This window comes from Eretmochelys imbricata, chromosome 5, assembly GCF_965152235.1.
Source record: "Eretmochelys imbricata isolate rEreImb1 chromosome 5, rEreImb1.hap1, whole genome shotgun sequence".
In the NCBI taxonomy this organism is placed as follows: domain Eukaryota; kingdom Metazoa; phylum Chordata; order Testudines; family Cheloniidae; genus Eretmochelys; species Eretmochelys imbricata.
In genome coordinates, this window is record NC_135576.1 from 130141079 (window position 1) to 130165625 (window position 24547).

General features: G+C 40.0%; 1 protein-coding gene across 6 annotated transcripts in view; it reads left to right on the top strand.

The window, feature by feature from the left end:
* The window catches only part of HOOK3 (hook microtubule tethering protein 3), a 145005-nt gene that overhangs the window by 41373 nt on the left and 79085 nt on the right, over window positions 1-24547 (top strand). For 5 of the 6 annotated variants that reach the window (XM_077817915.1, XM_077817914.1, XM_077817916.1 and 2 more), the window contains 5 exons: window positions 9508-9558; window positions 13544-13676; window positions 15302-15369; window positions 21819-21881; window positions 23612-23695. In XM_077817915.1, coding sequence (XP_077674041.1) covers window positions 9508-9558; window positions 13544-13676; window positions 15302-15369; window positions 21819-21881; window positions 23612-23695 — 399 coding nt within the window. Of the gene's footprint in view, window positions 1-5250; window positions 5354-9507; window positions 9559-13543; window positions 13677-15301; window positions 15370-21818; window positions 21882-23611; window positions 23696-24547 lie in introns of all 6 variants that reach the window. The other variant, XM_077817918.1, reaches the window with a different exon arrangement.

The following is a 24547-nucleotide window of genomic DNA, read 5'->3' on the forward strand; positions in this document are numbered from 1 at the left end:
TGGAGTGGATCAAAACAAGAAATAGACCAGATTTGTTTTGTACTCATTTGCCTCCTCCCCTGTCTAGGGGACTCATTCCTCTGGGTCACACTGCAGTCACTCACAGAGAAGGTGCAGCGAGGTAAATCTAGCCATGTATCAATCAGAGGCCAGACTAACCTCCTTGTTCCAATAAGAACAATAACTTAGGTGCACCATTTCTTATTGGAACCCTCCGTGAAGTCCTGCCTGAAATACTCCTTGATGTAAAGCCACCACCTTTGTTGATTTTTAGCTCCTTGAAGCCAACCCTGTAAGCCGTGTCATCAGTCGCCCCTCCCTCCATCAGAGCAACGGCAGACAATCATTCCGCGCCTTTTTTCTGTGCGGACGCCATACCAAGGCAGGCATGGAGACCGCTCAGCTCACTTTGGCAATTAGAAGCAGGTTAAACGCCCCACGCATTATCCAGCAGTATATACAGCACCAGAACCTGGCAAAGCGATACCGGGCGAGGAGGCGACGTCAGCGCGGTCACGTGAGTGATCAGGACATGGACACAGATTTCTCTGAAAGCATGGGCCCTGCCAATGCATGCATCAAGGTGCTAATGGGGCAGGTTCATGCTGTGGAATGCCGATTCTGGGCTCGGGAAACAAGCACTGACTGGTGGGACCGCATAGTGTTGCAGGTCTGGGACGATTCCCAGTGGCTGCGAAACTTTCGCATGCGTAAGGGCACTTTCGTGGAACTTTGTGACTTGCTTTCCCCTGCCCTGAGGTGCATGAATACCAAGATGAGAGCAGTCCTCACAGTTGAGAAGCGAGTGGCGATAGCCCTGTGAAAGCTTGCAACGCCAGACAGCTACCGGTCAGTTGGTAATCAATTTGGAGTGGGCAAATCTACTTTTGGGGCTGCTGTGATGCAAGTAGCCCACGCAATCAAAGATCTGCTGCTATCAAGGGTAGTGACCCTGGGAAATGTGCAGGTCATAGTGGATGGCTTTGCTGCAATGGGATTCCCTAACTGTGGTGGGGCCATAGACGGAACCCATATCCCTATTTTGGCACCGGAGCACCAAGCCGCCGAGTACATAAACCGCAAGGGGTACTTTTCAATAGTGCTGCAAGCTCTGGTGGATCACAAGGGACGTTTCACCAACATCAACTTGGGATGGCCGGGAAAGGTACATGACGCTCGCATCTTCAGGAACTCTGGTCTGTTTCAAAAGCTGCAGGAAGGGACTTTATTCCCAGACCAGAAAATAACTGTTGGGGATGTTGAAATGCCTATAGTTATCCTTGGGGACCCAGCCTACCCCTTAAAGCCATGGCTTATGAAGCCGTACACAGGCAGCCTGGACAGTAGTCAGGAGCTGTTCAACTACAGGCTGAGCAAGTGCAGAATGGTGGTAGAATGTGCATTTGGACGTTTAAAGGCGCGCTGGCGCAGTTTACTGACTCGCTTAGACCTCAGCGAAACCAATATTCCCACTGTTATTACTGCTTGCTGTGTGCTCCACAATATCTGTGAGAGTAGGGGGAAATGTTTATGGTGGGGTGGGAGGTTGAGGCAAATCGCCTGGCTGCTGGTTACGCGCAGCCAGACACCAGGGCGGTTAGAAGAGCACAGGAGGGCGCGGTACGCATCAGAGAAGCTTTGAAAACCAGTTTCATGACTGTCCAGGCTACGGTGTGAAAGTTCTGTTTGTTTCTCCTTCATGAAACCCCCCACCCCTTGGTTCACTCTACTTCCCTGTAAGCTAACCACCCTCCCCTCCTCCCTTTAATCATTGCTTGCAGAGGCAATAAAGTCATTGTTGCGTCACATTCATGCATTCTTTATTCATTCATCACACAAATAGGGGGATGACTACCAAGGTAGCCCAGGAGGGGTGGTGGAGGAGGGAAGGAAAATGCCACACAGCACTTTAAAAGTTTACAACTTTAAAATTTATTGAATAACAGCCTTCTTTTTTTTGGGCAATCCTCTGTGGTGGAGTGGCTGGTTGGCCGGAGGCCCCCCCACCGCGTTCTTGGGCGTCTGGGTGTGGAGGCTATGGAACTTGGGGAGGAGGGCGGTTGGTTACACAGGGGCTGTAGCGGCAGTCTGTGCTCCAGCTGCCTTTGCTGCAGCTCAACCATACACTGGAGCATACTGGTTTGGTCCTCCAGCAGCCTCAGCATTGAATCCTGCCTCCTCTCATCACGCTGCTGCCACATTTGAGCTTCAGCCCTGTCTTCAGCCCGTCACTTACTCTCTTCAGCCTGCCACCTCTCCTCCCGGTCATTTTGTGCTTTCCTGCACTCTGACATTATTTGCCTCCACGCATTCATCTGTGCTCTGTCAGTGTGGGAGGACAGCATGAGCTCGGAGAACATTTCATCGCGAGTGCGTTTTTTTTTCTTTCTAAGCTTCACTAGCCTCTCGGAAGGAGAAGATCCTGTGATCATTGAAACACATGCAGCTGGTGGAGGAAAAAAAAAGGGACAGCGGTGTTTAAAAAGACACATTTTATAAAACAGTGGCTACACTCTTTCAGGGTAAACCTTGCTGTTAACATTACATACATAGCACATGTGCTTTCGTTACAAGGTCGCATTTTGCCTCCCCCCACCGCGTGGCTACCCCCTCAACCTTCCCCCCTCCCCATGGCTAACAGCGGGGAACATTTCTGTTTAGCCACAGGCAAACAGCCCAGCAGGAATGGGCTCCTCTGAGTGTCCCCTGAAGAAAAGCACTCTATTTCAACCAGGTGACCATGAATTATATCTCACTCTCCTGAGGATAACACAGAGAGATAAAGAACGGATGTTGTTTGAACGCCAGCAAACATACATTGCAATGCTTTGTTGTACAATGATTCCCGAGTACGTGTTACTGGCCTGGAGTGGTAAAGTGTCCTACCATGAAGGACGCAATAAGGCTGCCCTCCCCAGAAACCTTTTGCAAAGGCTAAGGGAGTACATCCAGGAGAACCGCGAATGCCAGGGCAAAGTAATCCTTTCACATGCTTGCTTTTAAACCATATATAGTATTTTAAAAGGTACACTCACCGAAGGTCCCTTCTCCGCCTGCTGGGTCCAGGAGGCAGTTGGGTGGGTTCGGGGGGTACTGGCTCCAGGTCCAGGGTGAGAAACAGTTCCTGGCTGTCGGGAAAACCGGTTTCTCCGCTTGCTTGTTATGAGCTATCTACAACCTTGTCATCATCATCATCTTCTTCGTCCTCAAAACCTGCTTCCGTATTGCCTCCATCTCCATTGAAGGAGTCAAACAACACGGCTGGGGTAGTGGTGGCTGAACCCCCTAAAAAGGCATGCAGCTCATCATAGAAGCGGCATGTTTGGGGCTCTGACCCGGAGCGGCCGTTCGCCTCTCTGGTTTTCTGGTAGGCTTGCCTCAGCTCCTTCAGTTTCACGCGGCACTGCTTCGGGTCCCTGTTATGGCCTCTGTCCTTCATGCCCTGAGAGATTTTGACAGGTTTTGGCATTTCGAAAACTGGAACGGAGTTCAAGTTGCAGTGGGGGAGGTTTAGGTTGGATATTAGGAAAAACTTTTTCACTAGGAGGGTGGTGAAACACTGGAATGCGTTACCTAGGGAGGTGGTAGAATCTCCTTCCTTAGAAGTTTTTAAGGTCAGGCTTGACAAAGCCCTGGCTGGGATGATTTAATTGGGGATTGGTCCTGCTTTTGAGCGGGGTGTTGGACTAGATGGCCTCCTGAGGTCCCTTCCAACCCTGATATTCTATGATTCTGATAGCACGGATTCCTCTCCCCAAACAGCGATCAGATCCCGTACCTCCTGTTCGGTCCATGCTGGAGCTCTTTTGCGATTCTGGGACTCCATCACGGTCACCTCTGCTGATGAGCTCTGCATGGTCACCTGCAGCTTGCCATGCTGGCCAAACAGGAAATGAGATTCAAAAGTTCGCGGTTCTTTTCCTGTCTACCTGGCCAGTGCATCTGAGTTGAGAGTGCTGTCCAGAGTGTTCACAATGGAGCACTCTGGGATAGCTCCCGGAGGCCAATACCGTCGAATTGTGTCCACAGTACCCCAAATTCGACCCGGCAAGGCCGATTTAAGCGCTAATCCACTTGTCAGGGGTGGAGTAAGGAAATCGATTTTAAGAGCCCTTTAAGTCGAAATAAAGGGCTTCATCGTGTGGACGGGTGCAGGTTTACATTGATTTAATGCTGCTAAATTCGACCTAAAGTTCTAGTGTAGACCAGGGCTAAGAAACTAGAAATAGAGGAAGACCGAGGGTACATTGGATAGACACGGTAAAGAATGACACAGAACAGAAAGTTTTAAAAATGAACAGAGAGGTGAAACTGGTACAAGATGAAGTGGTAGAAAGACTTCAGTCAGTCTCATTGTTGCTGCTGAGCTCATGGGCAGGAATCAAAGATGTAATGGTAGGACTTGTATCCCACCTTTAGGTCAGGGACTGTAGTGCAAACACCTGAGTGTGTTTAATCCATCCAGCAGAGAGCAGTATGCTATATGTAGTTTGTATATGGAATTACTTCTACTTCTGTCATTGCTTGACTGAATGCCCCTTTGTTTTCTAAAGCTCTGAAACAATATAATTATATTCTCCCCTCAGTCCTGGTATTTAACTTTTACAAATTAATCAGTTGCTCTTAGCACTTGCTTTGCTTCCCTGTTGTGATATAAATGTTTTTGTCACTGTATTTGAATTTCTCCTTAAAATGTGTGTTGTGACTGGAAGGTGATGATAATATTGCTACTGAGTCTAATTTAAAATAGAAAACAGTTGCACTAATTTCCCACGCTGATTGGCCCTTGGCAGCAGCTATATTCCAGCATATTTGCTGTAAGCCACTAAAAATGTCCCTTCCCTGCTGGACTCATGATTAGTGTTAGATGTTAGACCAGTCTAAGTTGGAGTGACTTGTATTATGGTGGGTCTTATGATTGGCTGGTTGTGTGTTTTACCATGGTGTTGCAGCAAACACTGGAACGGGATGTATCAAGGTATTGATTGTTATGGAGATAGAAAGATGGGGTCATGGAGATCAGATGTTGGGTTTCTTTTTAGTCACCTCTGTCTGAGGCGCTCTCTAACCACCCTAGTCTTGGTAGCAGATGAGCTGCAATCTCCTACTCAAAAAGGGGTGAAATCTGGGCTGGGGGTTACATGGAAGGAAGATGATCACTTTCTTTTTGATTAGGGAATCTTGATTCACATGGGGAAAAGGGTAGTATTTTTCATTTTATTTCTTTGTCACTTTTGGGAAATACTCAAGGTCCCCATGTACTCTGAGGTAAACTGGACTTAATTCTGCAGCATGGCCCTTGGTTTCTATGGCACTTCAGTGCAGCCGGCTGGAAATTTTGCGGCAGCCTCAGGTAAATTCAAAATTGGAGGTTTTTAATGAATCATTTATGAAAATGAATAATACAATCAGTACAGCATTCCTTATCGTGTTCGATTTAATATTAAAATCAAGTAATTTACCTTTCCCCTAAATTTTAAATTTGCTGCAGATTTTTGTAATGAAAATGCATAACTGCTGTGAACATCTTTTTTCCAGAGGTGGTGGGGACTGGATGCCTTGGCAGTTGGAACTTTTGACACCAGAGAAGGTGTGGAAGGTGGTTTAGGATTGTGGAATTAATGACAATTCTTTGTTCAGTCTCACATCATTAGAGAGCTTGGAATAGCTGCAGTATGCAGTTTGCTCTGCAGTATCTCCAGTTTCTCATTTTAGGCTGATCTTTATTTAAAAAATCCAAGTAGATAGAATTTTTTCTAGTCTGATTTGAGATTTCATGGTCATCATGACACCCATAAGCCTATCCCAAGTGTTTTTAGCTAACATTTGTGCTTTTGGGGATGGAGGGTCTGTTTCATTGTTTAGCCAGTGGAGAGTGATAGAGCTGAATGGCTTTCAGAGCTCTCTGTTGGCTAACTCTGTTGTTGGCCAAGTAGGTCATCACAGTGTGCCCTTTAATATCAGTACAGTGGTTCCTAAATTTTCTCTGCATTGTCTTCTTAGGTCTTGTTGGAATACGGATGGCGTGTGGCACTGCTTAGAGTGCTCTTTACTGGGCTACGTATAGAGTGTGTTTATAATCTTCTCCCATCACTCTAAAGGACATGAAGAGTTATTCCCCCTCCCCTCCCCATAGTGTCTACAAAGTCATAACATCTATGAGTGGCTATTGACTGGTACATAGGTTGGTGAATCCTAGCTGCCTACATTCAGAAGCAGTTTCTCATGAATAGTTTTCTATCTACATCGTGGACAAATAGAAAGGATTGAGATGGGATTAACTCCTTTCGGGGGCAGATGCAAAATCTTCTTTGGTTGCAGTTTTGGCCAGTCTAACTTGCTGAAGTCCTAAGGGAGCGTCTATCTTTGACTGAGAGCCAGGCCCCTCATAGTTAGTAAAATCAAGTTGGGGGTGATGTTAGGTCTTTTTTTTGGCAGGGCTGACAGGCGTTCCAGGGTTGAGATCATCTGCTACCACAAATGTAAAAAGGAAGGGACACACTTTAAGTTTAGTATAGTAGAGATTTAACCAAAACATGTCCCTTAGAGCTCCAGTATGTGTTAAATCCACAGCCAGGCTTTCTTTCTCTCTCTCTCTCTCTCTCTCTCTCTCTCCCTCCTATTTACCCCACTTCGTAGGAGATAAAATTTCTTGTTCTTCGAGTATGTGTCGGTGTGGATCCCACTCTATATGTGCATGCTGCTCAAGGATGTGAGATCAGAATCTTTGAACAGCAGTGTCCATTGGGCCATGCCTGCACCCCACAGGTCCTCGTCCCCACTCCCTCATGAGGACATAAAGGTCAGCAGAGTGGTCAGACCCATCCTTCAAGTCTCTCTTACTGCCTGTGGCAGCGAGACAGAACCAGGCTATATATGCCTGCTACCCTTTAGCTAGTGACAAGTAAAGAGAGGAAATACTCTAGGTAGATAACTAGGGTTAATTCTTGTCAGAAAATTCTTTTAATTTTCTTGCAAACCTCCTTCCTTGCCACTCCCAAAAATTATTTATTATTCAGTACTCTTCACCACAACCACTATCATGGTGGCTTCAAACCCTGTCCATCTCACAAATGACACATTCTCCTCACAGATGGAGGTAGCCATGGTTTGTTCTGCTTAGATGAAAGCCGTATGACTGACCATTGCACTGTCTGCCAGTCTTTCTCATCAGAAATGAAAAAATCTGGAGACACTGGGCTAAAACTATTTCTGTTGGAGCAGTCTGTGAGGGGCACTTTTACACCCAGAAGAATAGGCATCAGGCTGCAAGATGAGACCTTGTACCTCCAGGTCCAGTTAGTTAGAGCCCTTGTGAGCTGCAATGCAACTCTGAAGGCAAATTCTAATAAGGCAGCTGACACTGTACTGATTGGCTGTCCATGACTGCCCAAGTCAGCTTATCGCTGATGGCTGCTCCGGCACCAAAAGACTGAGATGTATCTTCCACTTGGAATCAAGGTAGACCAGAACACCAAACGGGCCATGGTTCCTAGCACCAGTGCTTTTACCTCCTGTAAAAAGGGAAAAGCTCAGAGGCCTAAGAAAAGATCATTTGCCTTCGGGCTCCTCCTTGGAATTTGGCAGAAAGTCCTTTAGTAATACAGGGCAAGTGACATGGTATTGATTCCTGGCCCAGTACTAAGTAGTACCAAAACAGCCCGTGTACCTACATCTGCTACTGATACCTTGGCTCTGGCAAGCAAAGCCCTAATGGATCCAGCAGACCAACTATTGTTGGAAGTCACTGCTTATCTGGTGCCGTCCTCTGTGTTAGAGAGGTATTCCTTCACTCTCCCACTTCCCTGGTCCTTCTCACATGAACAGAGAGCAACAATACCCGAAGTCCGAAGGTGCAAACAATTCGATGTTTATTGGGGTGAACTTCCAGCAAGCTTAAATACAAGTTCCTTTTCCTTATTTCCGAATCCCAACTTACTTCCTGTTTGCCTCTAATTTATATAGTAATATTCTTAGCTATACCTTAACCAATCATTCTACTAAAATTTAACTAACCAATCCTAACATATTGTAACATGATTATGTAACCAATTATATCCCACCACCTTAATTAGTTTACACCCAGCAAAATTAATTATACAGCAGACAGGAACAATCACAGAACCAGACAGAGATTATACAGACAAACAATAGCAAAGTGGGAACTATAATGGCAAGACAATACAGAAGTGAGGATTTCACATCCCAGTATTGATAAGTGAGTTCTTGCCAGACAGGATGCTATCAAACTAAGTTTTCTTTTACATTTTCTAGGCACTGCCCTTTCTCTGGAGCTGATAGGCATACAATCCTGTCCTGATAGTGCCTAACAGCCCAATAGCACCTTATTTCAATGTGACTAGTTTGGAATGTGAGGATGTGACCGTTCACTTCCCAGCTTATGGCTGCCTCTGCTGCTTAGCCAAAGGCCTTAGCCTAAGAACAGGGCCACAAACTGTCACAGTAAGAGAAGGCCCTTACACTGGCAGACAGTGGTTTTGATTCTTTCTTTTATACCTCTGGAACTAGCCAAGTGATAAGAATACACCTAAATTCTTAAAGTACAGGCCTTTGCAGACAGGCCTGAATATCTATATCCTAACACTCTGTATTGAGAACGTTACTCTTGGCACTAACTCTGATGTCTAAATTCTCAGTACTGACAGTACCCCCAGAGTTCAGCACCACCTTTAGCGGAGATCTACTCCTTTTCTTTCCTGTCTGGGCCGTACCTTTTCCCTCCGACTAGCCTAGAGCCTTCCCCATTCACCGAGATCAGGAAATAGTTCACCCTCTCATTTTGGAGCCCCAGCTTCCCCATCACTTTCATGACACTGGCTTAAACAGTGCTACCCTTACAATTTTTCACCATGGCCTGAGTCAAAGCCCATTCCAGTCAGTAGGAATTTTTGTCATTCACTTCATTGTGCTCCATTAGCTGGCGTTGACTTCGGATCAGGCCCGCATCATGGGACAATCATATATAATCATAATGAATTATTGATTCGGGCAAGATACTTTTCACTAGAAATACAAATGGACTTACATTTGTGTATGTGATTCTGCTTACAGTATTACTTGTGATTTTTTTAGCCTGCTGTATACCTACACAATTGTTTTTATATATTTATATAAATACAGTAGAATTTCAATTTTACTAAAACCAGCCTTATAAATGACCAGTTACATAAATAATTTTTCCGGAAGGGGGGGAAAATCACATAATGAAAGTGATGTCGATGAACAAGTCGACATCTCTTCACGTTCCAATTTCTTCAGTGGATGGGAAGTATCTTTGCAGTGGTGTAAAGAACAAGACGACGACGATGTAGTGCACCATACTGCAATTTATGCACCATACCTACTGTAATTTTGAGATGTACAATTTTTTGAGCATTTCAATTTTATAAACTTCAGTCCCCAATTAGTTTGTAAAATTAGAGGTTCTACTGTATCTTAAATTCAGTGGCTTTCTATATTTTAATTTCTCTCTCTTCCATCAAACAGATAAGCAATCTGAAGAAAATTTTAAAAGGAATACTGGATTATAATCATGAGGTAAGAACTGTTTCTCAGTGCTCTATACAGACCTTTCCTTTTGCTGAATATATTCATTATGCTTGTTGAACATGTTACAGAGTATTGTTTCGTTTAGTATTAGGTCCAGATATATCACATGTGCTCAGCACCCAGCAGCTCCCATTGGAGCTGAGCTCTTTCAAAAAATCTGACCCTTTCCTCATGAAATGAAACTGTTCATTTTTCTAAATAGCTATTCTGTATCTTATCCGCCCTTCCATACTCTTTAAACCTATTCTACCAAAATAAATGAACTCATCATGGACTATCCTTGAGTAGGTTTCAGAGTAACAGCCGTGTTAGTCTGTATTCGCAAAAAGAAAAGGAGTACTTGTGGCACCTTAGAGACTAACCAATTTATTTGAGCATGAGCTTTCGTGAGCTACAGCTCACTTCAGCTGTAGCTCACGAAAGCTCATGCTCAAATAAATTGGTTAGTCTCTAAGGTGCCACAAGTACTCCTTTTCTTTTTATCCTTGAGCACTAGACTGCTCCAAAGCTTTATTCCATGCTTCATCAAATATGCCACTAAGGAACAAACCCAACTTCCAAATTGTGTTGAAAATAAAAGCACTAATATTCTTAAGCATCTTGACATGAAAATAGTAGATGTTCTTGGTGACTCCGTATTGGAGTTGAATGCATAAAAAATAAAGCTTGTCTGTCTGACTTTCTCCTCTGCTCCTAGTAAAGACTATCACTTTCATTTTTTTCTATGGGGAAATACTCAATTGAGGTGGGGAGAGAGGAGTTAATTAAAAGTTTTAATTTTGGACTGTTAGAGATCTACTATTGTGGCATGTGTGTTCTATGGGGAAGCTCTTGTGCTGCTTGTCTCCAAGACTGCACTCCATGGGAAGGAAAACAAGATATATTTATTCCCTGCTATGTGCTGAGGTAGCTGGTGCATTAAGAATGCAGTGAAACAGGCACATTATGGGATACTCCAAGCACTTGTTTTCTGTCTGAACAGTATAAATATTCTAGAGAGGAGGAAGATAATACATTTGCTAAGACTTTTGGGGAGGGGGCAACATTTTCAAAAATGTTAGACTAACGTTAGACTCCCAAATTCAAACTTAATAAATAGACTGATTTTCAGAAGTTCAGAGTATCCCATTAAAGTTAGCTCATGTTAAAGTCTCAGGAGGGTAGGAATTCAGAACTCTGATGTTTCTGAGCAAACATGCCAAGTCCTGTTAGCTGCTCAGAATGAATCTATCAGAAAGACATACATACATTTTTCTTGGAAATTGTTTATCTGCTATGTAACAACCCCATATGGATCCTTGTCCATTCCCTGCACACACACAGCTTGCTACCTTCACTTGTCAATCTGGGTTTAAAAGAATCTTCTCTTATACTTCATTCAGCAGATATTTCTTTCATGGTCATGTTGAAGGAAGAGCAGTTAGTCCACAGCCTCTGGGTTTCTGAGAGCTTGATGCATTATAAAAGTTCCTTATATCCTAGAATACCAATGTTGTATTTTCAAAATGATGTCAGCTCCTTTTTAAGCCACTAAGTATATGTAAGTTTAAGTTTCTGACATGGTTAATTTATTTTAGAAAGTCAGTGACTTGAATTCAGAAAATGACTGAGCTTCAAGCTTTGACTGATTCATTAAGTACAAAATTCTTCAAAGATAAGATGCATCTGTGGAACATCCCAGATTGCTTCCAAAAGTGCATGGTGATGAAGATCCACTTACATTTGTCAAAAAGAAAAGGAGTACTTGTGGCACCTTAGAGACTAACCAGTTTATTTGAGCATGAGCTTTCGTGAGCTGTAGCTCACGAAAGCTCATGCTCAAATAAACTGGTTAGTCTCTAAGGTGCCACAAGTACTCCTTTTCTTTTTGCGAATACAGACTAACACGGCTGTTACTCTGAAACCTTACATTTGTCAGTTGTCCTGCCTACATTTTTCTCATCTGAGTGCACATCCTGGCAAAGTCCTTCTGCACAAGCTAGATGTGAAAAGATTAGGCTTTTACCTAGCATAGACAAAAGCCTTGGAGAATTAGAGCACTTTTTTTGTTTCATTTTACAGTAACTCAGTAGTTTTTGGAGTATCCAAGGGGATTCTAATGGCTGTCATAAAGCATCCTGCACTATTACAGCCTCGCAGGAGAACAAGTTGATGGTCCTGTCCAGGATCCTGTGTACTTTATGATCTCCAAAGAAGTTGCCATAGACTATTCCTCTTCCCAGAGAATTCTGCTGTAAAATCTAAGCTTCCGCTATTTTCCTTAAAGTTTCTAGTATTTGTGCAAAGAAGACTTTTCAGCTGTCAGAGTCCAAACCAATATGGTGGTTGTTTCCTGAGGCTGCTAAATCCTCAAATAGCTACGACTTGTTCCTTTTTCATTTCAGTGGGGTATCGACACTGGCACCTAATTTTAACATACCATTTTGACAGCAGTATCCAGCTAACATGTTTGTTTCACAATCCCAAACCCATGTCCTCATAGTGCCAAATGACATATCTCCTACTCAGCTTCCCTAAGAGCATCTACAAAGCAATATAAAAATCTGCATCACCTCTTAAAGGTTGGGGCAATGTCAAAATTGGATATCAAAATAACCATTCAAGAAATACTGTATTGATTATATTATTCGTTTTCTGTTTTAATTAATAAAAATATTCTTTTTTCAATTTACCTGGGTCTGCTACAGAATTCACGTTTTAGGTCACTGGAGTGACAGAAAAACGAGGGAACCTTGCCCAAGAATTTAGGTCCAGTTTGCCACATAGTACACGGGCATTAGTCATGTTAATGCCCATTCTTTGGGCAAGACTTCTAAGGCAGCAAATCTCTGTTGTCTTTTTAAAACAACTTGATTTGCAAGACAGTCATTTATGTATTCTTATACATACATTTGCTAGATACTATTGTGTAAATATCTTTTCCAAAGCTATTTTTTGGCTTAAAAAATCAGCAAATAAATTACACATTCCTTTCACAGTCACTCTTTTTTCCTCCGTTTGCATTTTTGATCTGTTAAATTGACTGGTTTTTTTTCTATCTGCAATTTATGTGCTAAAAGTTTGACTCATCCCAATTTTCATAGTAATATTTTCAACTCTTACAAAGCTTTTTCTGATCTAGCAGAACTGCTTAATTCTCCCAACTAATGCTCATTAATGTATAAATCCTTCTAGATTGTAAATTGGCTTACAATAATTGTATATCAGGTATGATTCTCTTCTCTTTCAGCTTCTTTCCATTCTTTCTCCCTGCTTCTATGTCAAGCATTTTTTTCCTTTTATGACCACCTTTCTGCTATTCAGTTTGTCTTGTACCATTTCAGACTGTTTCCACAGATTGAAAATCAGTTGTTTTACATCTCGGACTTGCTAAATGTCTTGTGGACCAGGCCTGTAAAACTGCTAGACCAAGGGATTAGTGACAGTTTTACAGTCTTTTGTTTTGTCATCCATCAGGGCTAGACACACACATTTATATCTTTGGAATTTTAGCTTTCCACTTCTGTGATTTACAGCTTATTTCCCAGATGCAATTAAATTATTCTGTCTGATGACATATTTTTGTATCTGAAGAATTCTTTATTTGAATTGTAGAAAACAACTTCATTTTTTTAAAAGTCCATCAGACAGGTACTGTTGGTCAGCTGTCTTTTGAACTTCCTCATGTTACTGGCTTCTTTGCTGGCCTTTCCCAGCCTGGAAGAACAGATTGAGTAATTGTTTGTTGGTATTAGTTGAGATAGCCTTCTCTGGATTCTCTGAAAGGCTGGTTGTATCAAATTATGTAGATGGAATTTGTGTTGTAGAATCCTGTCCAAAGGTAAGTGGGCTGAGGTTATCCAATTTATTTCACTTGAGACTCGAAGTTGGGTTTGAAAACTTTGCCAGAGATCGAAGGTGAGCTCTTTCTACTGGCTTCTTGCCTTATCTACATATTTTGATACATATATATATATGTTGTGTCTTTGTGCAGATTTTAGGGCAGCAGATTAATGACTTTACCCTTCCTGATGTTAACCTGATTGGAGAGCACTCAGATGTTGCAGAGCTTGGAAGAATGCTTCAGCTCATTTTGGGATGTGCTGTAAATTGTGAGCAGAAGCAAGGTAATCAATTTTAAATATATATTATTCTCTCTGTGTAGTTAATGCAAGTCAGACTTGCTATATAAATGATGTGGGGAAAATGGTGTGTCTGGGATTGTTGTCAGAGGCACAGTTTATTTTTCTGTGGGTCATGACTTCATTTTGTCTTATTGATGATGGTTGACATCACATTACAAGCTTCACTTGAGTTTGCAAGCTGGAACTGTGGAGCTGGTTATGTATGCTTCTGATGTATATATTTCCTTTTGGTTCCATGAATAGAAATGAAAAATAGCTTCACAGATGAAAATTACTGAACCCAGCTTTTAGTTATTAATTATTGTGGGAAGGCTCAGTTGCAGATTCTTACCTGGGTAATTACAAATTCATAGACAAGATACACATTGCACACAAAAAAAAATGGTTATGATATAGGTTTGGGAGCCATATGCTATAGGATCTGGATTCTGCTCCCAACTCTGACACTTGCTCCCACCTTGGGCACATGACTTAAAACTCTCTGGCCTTTTCTACTCTTGAGAATTTGCTACCCACTCAGTGGTTTCCCAGCATGCCTCATATCCATCAACAAATGAGTCCTTAGCAGGTACTATAAAATCAGCTGATTTTATAGTAACCCCCCCCACAAACTCACTCTCCTGCTGGTAATAGCCCATCCAAAGTGACCACTCTCTTCGCAATGTGTATGATAATCAAGGTGGGCCATTTCCTGCACAAATCCAGGTTCTCTCACTCCCTCACCCCCCTCCAAAAACCACACACACAAACTCACTCTCCTGCTGGTAATAGCTTATCCAAAGTGACCACTCTCCCTACAATGTGCATGATAATCAAGGTGGGCCATTTCCAGCACAAATCCAGGTTTTCTCACCCCCATACACACACAATCTCACTCTTCTGCTGGTAATAGCCCATCCAAAGTGACCACTCTCTTCACAGTGTGTATGATAATCAAGGTGGGCCATTTCCTGCACAAATCCAGGTTCTCTCACCCTCCTCCAAAAACCACACACACAAACTCACTCTCCACAGCTGCCTATTGCCAATATCAGTCAGGACAATAGTAGTTAATGGTTTGCCCCCTTAACTTACAAGCCCCCTTTCCATAGCTACTCCACCCATGGGAAAGAGCATAGAAAGGAAAATGTGTATCCAGACAAGATGCCCTTGCAACAGGGATAACTGTATTATCCCTGTTCTTGTACATAATTTGCAGTTTTTGATACTGCAACTGGCCTACGAGCTTGTTTGTATTACAACTGAGTACTTTGCACATCAGTGATGATTTTCTTAAATAGCAATATTAGAATATATACTGCTTGGTCCTGAAATGACTCGAGTTTTTGAAAATGTCTCCATCTTTCACTTGGCCTGCCAGCATATGTGCACACGCATGGACCTTTAGAAATGTCTTGCAAGCCTTGCATCATTACTTGGAAGTTTGGCTTTTTGTTACTGTGCTCCTGGGTTTATTGGGGTGGGGTCTGGACACTGACTGGGCGCAAGTCCCAGGAATGGCACCTGCACAATTTGCAGGAGAGAGGTGGCTATTTACCCCTTTGTTCTGTTTGACCATCTTAAGTTCAAGTGTAAATAATGACATGCAAGAATGTTCTTGTTTTCAGAGTACATCCAGACCATCATGATGATGGAAGAGTCTGTTCAACATGTTGTCATGACAGCTATTCAGGAGGTATGCTGAAGTGTCCATAATATGTAACAATTCAGCTTTTCAATTCAGTACCGGAATATACTTTTTCTCAGTTTCGTTAACTTCAGTATAAAAAAATAATAGCAGAGGCATGGAATGTAACATTTATAAAGTTAGAATAAGGAATGTTTTCCTCTTTTGATTAGGGAAAACAGAGTTTTGCTAATCAAGCCTTATTTATATAATAGAATTCAGGCAAATTCCCACTTTTCTTTAAATCTAGAAGATTAAACTTCTAGATATTGATACAGGGTTCCCCTTCCTTTACCTCTCCTTTCCTATGGCTCCTAACAACACACTATATTTTGTTGTGTAAGTAGCAAAACAAGTACTGTAGAACGTCGTTCATTTGCACCTAGTAACGGGGAGACTCATTGAATTACTGAATTTTGTAAATGGGCAAGTAAGTGAACAAGTATAGTAAAAAGAGGAAATGCATTGCAAAATATAGTTTCTCATTTGTTAGCTGTTGTCTAGTTTTTAGTTTTAATTATTCCTGGTAATACTTCATAGTAGTCAATAAATGTACTGTAATATGTTTTGTAAAAATAACATCATTTTAGTAACATGAGACCTCACGAGCATTTGTTCTTAAAGCTGAGAAGTGGGGAAAAGCCACCTTTTTTGGTAAGCTTAGCAATGTTTAGTTGAGATCAGCAAGTTGACTATATACAGTTTTTTTAAGGAATGATTTCACAATCTTGCTTTAACTGATGAGTCATGCTGAGACACTTGATGGAAGCATAGCAGAAAGGAAGCAAATACAGTGAAATCTGTTGTTAATGGCTGCCATTACTTCTTCCAAGTTTTGGCTATTGAAACAGGTGCCTGCCTAATACAGGGATACTCAGCTCAGTAGGACTTCCGTGCCTTAGTTCTGGGTCTTGCCTATGGGGCTTTAGCTAATAGTGCCTTAGCTGAGACCCAACGCTATAAAGCACTTTTCTGATTCAGATGGAGCAACTCCCTTCAAACCATTTTAGTAGCTCAACCTCACTGCCATAAAAGCAGCCGAGTGGCCTCTTGTGTGACCGGAAACAGGTTTCATGGATGGTTTGTAACTCAGGACAAATTAATGTGAGAGAGACAGGAAATCTAAAAGGGGCAGAGATTTTGCTGACCTCCAAAGTAAATGTTTTCTTGGCACATGCTCCACAAGAAGGCAAAAGTTCACTAAGGTCTTTGCCAATATGTCTTTCTTTCCCAATCCTTAACTGATGTTAACATAACTGATGATCAGTTTTGCATGTTAGCAAAAATCACCATGTTTAAGCATCTAATTCCACTTAGATCTTGATAAATCAGCAGTTGAACACTAAGCTGTCTTCAGTGTGATAAATTCAGATTTGTCTACCAGTATATAAAATGTAAAAAGAAAAGGAGTACTTGTGGCACCTTAGAGACTAACCAATTTATTTGAGCATGAGCTTTCGTGAGCTACAGCTCACTTCATCAGAAATATATAAATATATATAAAATGTGTTTTTCCTACAGTTCCCAAAAAGGGAAATAAATGATACAGAGCCAAAGGTTGCTCAAGTCTTCATCATGACTTGTCTCTGCAATCCATAGTCTAGGAGTCATGTGAACTGTTTGATGACCATGGGACCATGTAGAGTACTAAAACTGGTAGGGGGCAAGCACACTTGCTTCTCAGATTTAGTATTCTGGAAATGAGGGTAAAAAAAAAAAAAAAACCCTCCCCCTAGATTATCTTTCATTCCCTGTCCTTCCCTAAGCCAGTGCTGTCAGGGAGTCAGTTCCTGGTTTCCTGACCACGTGGGTTTTTTTGGCAGTTTTTGTGCATGTGTGTCTCCTTTTCTCTGTCCCCCTCCCCAATTTGTTTTGATAGGATTTTTTATAGCTGTCTTTTATTGGTCCCCAGTTTTTAGTAGCACTTTCCACTCTGCTACAGTGGACAAAAAATAAGTTTGTATTCAGGAGATGTGTTCCTTAATCTAATAAGGTATCCATATTAATAATCATGCCCATTGTTTAATGGCTTAATGAAGCATTTGTCCAGTGGCTATGAAGGTTTTTCAGTATTTGTGCCCTGTGCCAAGAAAAAAGTGACACCACAGGCTGAGGGCTTTCCTTTGGAGGGGTCTTTGAAACTCAGTTGATCAAAAGAGCTCCTTTCCAAGTAATACTCCAGATCGAAGTGGCTTGACTCTATCATTCAAAGAGTTTAGAAGACTAAGGAATTCAGAACCAAATGGAGAGTTCTGAGATGCTTATTCAAAAATCTTCAAATCCTTCTCAGAGTCAAGAGTTCAGGTCCCAGGAAAATCTTCAGAGCTGCAATCTCCATCTTTGGCGAAAAACATAGCTGGATGGGCAACAGATAAAGAGTTATTGCCAAAGAATTGTGTTCTTATTTTGCCTCAAGTAGGTAGCCTCTATGGGTCCTAAAAGTTCAAAAGGTTTAGGGTCTTCTTGGATCCAGGACATTCAGAACTTTTTCATGGTCTGATGGACTGCTTGGAACAGACCTCTGCGGAGGGATTTGAGTGACTCAAGTATGTGGAGGAGTCACCAAATGAAGTGCTGATACGATGGCCATGTAGACAGGTGAGAAGTGTAGGTATTGCATACCTACATCATCCAAGCATTGCAAAACTCTTTCCATGCAGTTAGACTGTCTTAAGTATTAGTTACATAAAAAGATCTGTTAAATAAATCTTTCTACTGTATTGCATAGTTTATTTTTCTACTTCAGTTAAATATATGTAAATGCTTATAGATGATATTTTATTAATTTATACACAATAAGTAATACTGCTCATGGAAACGTGTTTCACACCCCAGCAGAACTGGCCCATCTATCACCTGTAATAGCCTATACCTAAGGTGGTATTTTTTTATGCGAAATGGTAATTTCACATGTGAAATTTTGTACAAGAAAATGAATTTAAAAGAATCTTCATTTTATTTGAATTTCCTGTGCTTTTGAACAACTGTGTACTTTATCCAAATTTTTTAAGTAAAACCCCAAGCTAAAAAATAAATGGAAAATCTTTGTTTCTTCAGGTAGATTCTGAAACATTTCAAACACCTTATAAACCCGGTATAAACCAAACAGTCCCTTGATAGTCTGTTCATTTCAATGGAGCTGAATTCATCTGTTTCCAGCATTGAGATTCTAAGGCCCTTGCAAACATTCATGCACATAAGTAGTTCCATTGAACTCATAAGTTTGCAGGATGGGGGCCAAAGTGTGTGGTTTTCAAAGCAATGAAAAATCTAGTATAAAGTTTTTCAATTTCACATTTTACACAGATTGATTTTTCATGGAAAACAAAAATTTAATATTTCCCATGAAATCTATTTCTGTGACAATACAGCTTTGCAATTGCTTCATAATGCATCTGACAAATTATGCTGTTTTTTTCCAAAGCCTCATATATAAATAGTCATTTGGAAGGTTGATAGTTCTTTACCAATAAATAGGAAAACACCTTCATTTCCTAATAACTAAACGTAGAGACTTTATAACAAGTTCCTTTTCCCCTTCAATAAGCATGTCCACCAGACCATCAAAATAAGATCATGCTCTTTACTGCAGAGTACTTGAGGCAGTTTCAAACCTGTCTGAGGTTACATAGCAGGAGGGACTTGCTCCTTAGATTGGTCCCAAAAATGTTGTTTTCACAGAGATAGCAAATATCAGTTTTCCTGTATTTCAGCCTAATTATTTTCAAGGTTCATTTTGTCTTCAGTCAGAACTATTCTTTGTAGAGGCTGCTTTATGGAATAATCAGTGATGGTGGAAAAAGTCAAAAGTCATACCATACTAGAATTTGTAGAAGATGTTAGATATACCATTGGGTCTCTTGAAAATAAAAAATCTCCAGAAAACAGATAGCTTAGTCTGACAAAGGGAAATAAAATTAGCATGCATCTTATATATAATGCAACAGCAGTATCAAACATCTTCATGTTATGACATAATAAAATAAGCTGCAAATTACGTTTATAGAATAGAGAGAGAACAGTCATGTATGATAAACAAGAAGAATCAAGTGCATGTTTCTAGGACCTTCATGCATACATCTCATGATAATCTTAGTTGCCAACCTTGTATCCATGACAACACTAATAACTCAGCCCTCATGAGCAAACCAGTTAAAATTGGATAAAGGTTTTAATAACACCTAGCACGGTTATATATATTTATTTTTGTAATGCTGCTTGTCATAACTGTGGGCATGAAAAAGGTGTAATTAGAATAATAAAAGGAATGCCAGATATTTTCTATAAAAATATTAAAATATAAACTGATTAAATGAACTTGTAGTCCAGATTGTTTCGCCTGTGCTTTTAAGATCAGGGATCTGTTACCTCTCATTTATCAAAGAATAGGTTAATTGGGGGAAAATATTAGAGGTTTCTGTAGGCTGAATCATGAAGGATGGGTTGAAATTAAAGCTCGGATCATATAATTCTTAGTAAAGCATTTTATATAGCTTCTTGTGAAGTCTTATAAAAATCAAATTGTCTTGGTTAGGGATGCTGTCATAGTGAGACTGAAAACTAATGGCTGGTCTGTTAAAAGGTTATGATGGATGGCATCTGGGCAGGGGAGATGGCTTAAGTGGGCACCACAGGGTCAGTGTTGGGTTCAGTCTTAACATAGTCATTAATGATCTGGAAGAGAATATAAACAGCCACTAAAAAAATCAGGTGATTGGAAGGTGGTGTGAATGCCTCTGAGGAGAAAGGAAATAATACTAAGGGGCCTAGCAAGGTTAGAACTTTTTGGCAGGGGACTACAAAATGATATTCAACTTAGAAAACTAAGGCAATAAATTAGATACGAGTTCACAACGATATGGTTTGTGGCAATGAAAAAGGCCATTAACTTGGCATTGCAGAAACACCAAATCACAGCACAGGGACTTTATAATCTCTCTTCATAAGAATTTGGGCTCTGTAGATGGAATATTTCATTTCTGAGCAGCTTGTCACCAGAAGGTTGTAGATAAACTGGAAAGAATTTAGTGAAGAGCAACAAAAATGGTCAATGGCTGGAGGGATTTTGGAGATAAGATTGACTATGCCTAAATATTTATAGGTTGGCTAAATGACAGCTAGAGAGTGGGGTGCAAAAGTGTACAAATATGTGAATGGCATGAATGTTGAGGATGGGGAGCAATTTGTTACTGTGCATTGTAATGTAACCAGAAGTTATGGGGTGGCATTTAATCAAAAGAAAACTGAGTGCTAGGTAGCAGAAGAAATTATGACAATGAGCTGTGTAACTATAGAGTGGTCATCAACAGAATGTAGTGGAAGTGGGCTGTGGAGAGATTTTTAACCCCAGGCTGGATGAAGCATGAGGAATTACACTGAAGGGAACAGTCTTGCATTGGAATCAGGATTGGTTAGATGTATGGTTAGGTTGGTTAGTCCTTTTCATTTCTAATTTCTATTATTCATGTAATAGAAAAAACATACCAAAACATGAGTATGTTCTAATAATCCCCAAAACAAGCAGTACAGTTGTACTTGTTTTGGGGTTAATGTCAACATAATTAATTATTTTTATCTGTATATTACTAGTATGTATCTCAGTCTTAACTTCTGTCTTTAACATAGTTTTTTTTTCTCCTCAATCTGGGAATTTCCTTTTGCACTGTTTTTATATTTGAAGTCCCCTCTAGCCATTTTGATATTGTAAAAGATTGGTTGTGTGTTCGGAAAAAGGATATATTTTCTTATCTGCTAATTTTTTCCTCTGGAGAAGCATCTCAGCCAATCTGGAGCCTCCCTAGAAAGCTATAACTAAGAAAGTTATATGATTCTCTCTTTCCACCAACCCTAAAAAATCCACAGGTTATGTTTCTCCAAACAATATAGTTCAATTAATATATCATGCAACTTGTAGTGTTTCAGTTTTGAAAATATTCATTTCGGAGCATGGGCTCTTAACCTAGAAATTGCAAACAAATCAGGAGGGAGAGTCATAATCTGCACCTCTTTTTTTTTTTTTTTTAATTAAATGGGAGGAGCAGGGGCCCCAGATTTTTTGTTTTGGTGTTACATGGGGTCAAAGTATGAAAAAGGTTGAGAATCACTGTTAGAGTGAAATTTCCGGAGTTGATCTTTACTGCCATATGGATTGCTGCCAGTATTCTGCAAAAAGCATCCCCAGCTTTTCATGATGAATGATAGACAGGCATGCTTTTACAGAGAGAAATGTACCAGATAAGATTTTTTTTTCATATTCCTTTAGAGTGTTTGTCCTGCAGATTTATAATTCTCTCTGTATACCATACATAAAAATGTGATGTGAAAACTTAAGGCTTTATCTTCAGAACAAACCTTTCTTAAGTTTAAGATTGATCTGGGTTTTTTTATAAATGAAAACTTAGCTTTTAATATACAAATAAATCTTTTGCTTTTTCTAATCCAGTGTAATCTAATTGCAGTTGATGAGTAAAGAATCTCCAGTCTCTGTTGGAAATGATGCTTACGTTGACCTTGATCGTCAGGTACCTAAGACCAGATGTTTCTTTTTCTTTAATCATAGGAAATCAGTGTGCAGTCAGTCTGGTATATGGTATGTTGTAAGCAGGCTGCCTCATCATCTTCTTCTTCTCTTTTTTTGAAAGTCTTTTGGGAAGATTCAAACAAAGGAACACACATTCAAAGTTTAAATGTAATATTTTTTCTTTGTTAAAGTACGATTTTTTAAAAGAAAGTCAGTTAATCAAAAGTTGCAATTACATATATTTGTGGCTTATGTCAATCAGTAGTATGTGCTACATTTAAACAAGTAAATAAGTAAATAAAAGAACATTGGTATGTATAATTCTGAATGTGATTGTTCACAATGCATGTGCAGAACAAAAATATTTATTTGGAAAATAAAATTCATTATAAGCATTATGAATAGTTTGTAGCTATTATGCTCAAAACTGGCATTATTTCTGACATAGCAAAAAGTGAAGACCTCACAAGTCACAAGAAAATCAGGAAGAAACTAAATAGAATTAGTAACATTTATTAGCTGTAGACAAAACTTTTTTGCCCTAGCCAACTCTCTCTGAAGTCAATAGAAAGATATTACTTGGCTTTGGTGGGTTAGATCAGGCTCAAATATCCTTGTGGCAGTCCTGGGAACTGTTGTGAATTTCCTACTTTGAGAAATTTTGGGAAAATTCCTCAGTGGCTGAAGTATTTGTGAAAAATGCTGGACCAAATGTACATCAGCTATTGTGTGTGCATTTTGAGAGCACATTCTGTCATCTGTGTTGTGTTTCTACAGCCTCAACCACAGTCCCTAAAATGGTAGAGGGATAATCTGGAGAATGGTACTGTGTTTAATGAATCATTATATTGTAAGTTATCTGTGTGGCCATACATACTGTCTAAGAGATGGAGTTCATTTTTATATGTCAGCTGTCCCTTATAAACCTGAAAAATGAAAAGGATGCCATTCTCTACAATAGATTGGATCGTCGAGAGAAATAGGAGGCCCTTGTTAAGGCTTCTAAGAATTCTTGACATGTATTCCAAAAATACATAGTGTCTTTGTGCTTGCTTCTCGGACTGATTTTCTTTGTATGTACTTAATTTTACAATCCTAGAGAAACTTGGAAGCCATAAATCTTTCCGTTATTATAAAGTCCTTTAGAGACATAACTGAATAAATGTATATGTTAAATGATGTCATTCAGATTTAGACTTTTCCTCTACCACAGCAATTGTTTCCCCTTTGTGCTGCAAAAGTAGTGCACCCAGTGGCTAGACAGGTTTTACCTTAATTGTCTATTCCTTGTAATCCATCTCCCAGTCCTTTGTGTATTTGCAAACATAGTGCAAACTGAAACTATTCACTCTTTGTAAAGAAAAGTGGTGTTGACAGTTTTTTAAATATACAGAGGTGGTATACCTTCCACCATTCAGGTTGTGTGGGTTCTTGAGCTCAACATGGAGAATGAAAATAATTGCCTTAATACTTTGTCTTGGAACAGAGCATTGCCTTCAGCTATGTTCATCTCTCACATATGAATTATCTGAGCTCTTTAATGATAAGTGCCCCTTTGTCTTATTATAAAAGTAGAATAGTCAATGATTTTTTTCAAAATAAATAAATATGAGCATAAAAACATACTTTACAGTGATGATATAATTCAACATCCTTTATGGTTACAGAGAATTACATGTATTATAGTAATGTTATTGTGAAAATAAAAATGTTTATATTAATTTTAAATAGTTGAAGAAAACTACAGAAGAATTAAATGAAGCCTTAGCAACAAAAGAAGAAATTGCTCAGAGGTGCCATGAATTAGATATGCAGGTAGGTAGTTTATTATATGTGCACAATAAATTTATGGAAATTGTGGAGTTAGATTGAGAAAGAAGGGGCATGGTGACTCTAAGGCAGCTGAAGAAAGGAGGCAGCTTGGAGACTGGTCTTTTTAAAAGTATACTCAGAAGTTGTACTTCTTTAACTATACCACTTTAGTTATAAAAATATAATCCGCCTGAGTGTGATTGCAGTATAAAGGGGCTTTATACTAGTATAGCTGTTCTCATACAGGAAGGGAATATGCTATATTGGTATTATAGCATTAGGAGTTGTATAGGTATAACTATTTGCGGCGGGGGGTGGGGGGGGAAGGAGTCGTGCCCCTTACCAAAATAGTTACACCAATACAAAAATTGTGTGAAGAACATGTCTTAGGTCATCTTTTTTGAGTAAATTGAGCAAACTTGATCTGGAAGACATGAAGAGAATAAACCTGGAGCTCAGAAATGACGTTTTATCAAAGTCAATTTTCAGAGTAAAAGTGCGCTTTAATAAGATTTTGTTACAGCACACTAACATTTTGGTTTCGAAGGTAGACTAAGACTTTAATTTATTAGTCTTTTTGTTTGATAACTGGCTAAATTGTGTTTGGTTTTAGATGTCTCTAATAAACATAATTTAGAATCTATATTCTTAAAAATTAATGTTGTTATGCCCCCATTGTTATAATACCTTGGGTACATCACATAGCAAATGGATAAATATTAAGGCTAGGATGTGTTGCTCTCATATAAGTTTATTAAAAGTCTATCTATCGCCAGTTATGGGTCATATTAGCTCCATCACTTGCACACAAGTTTTGCTCTTTAAGCTGACAATTTCATTGTTCCAGTTTTGCAA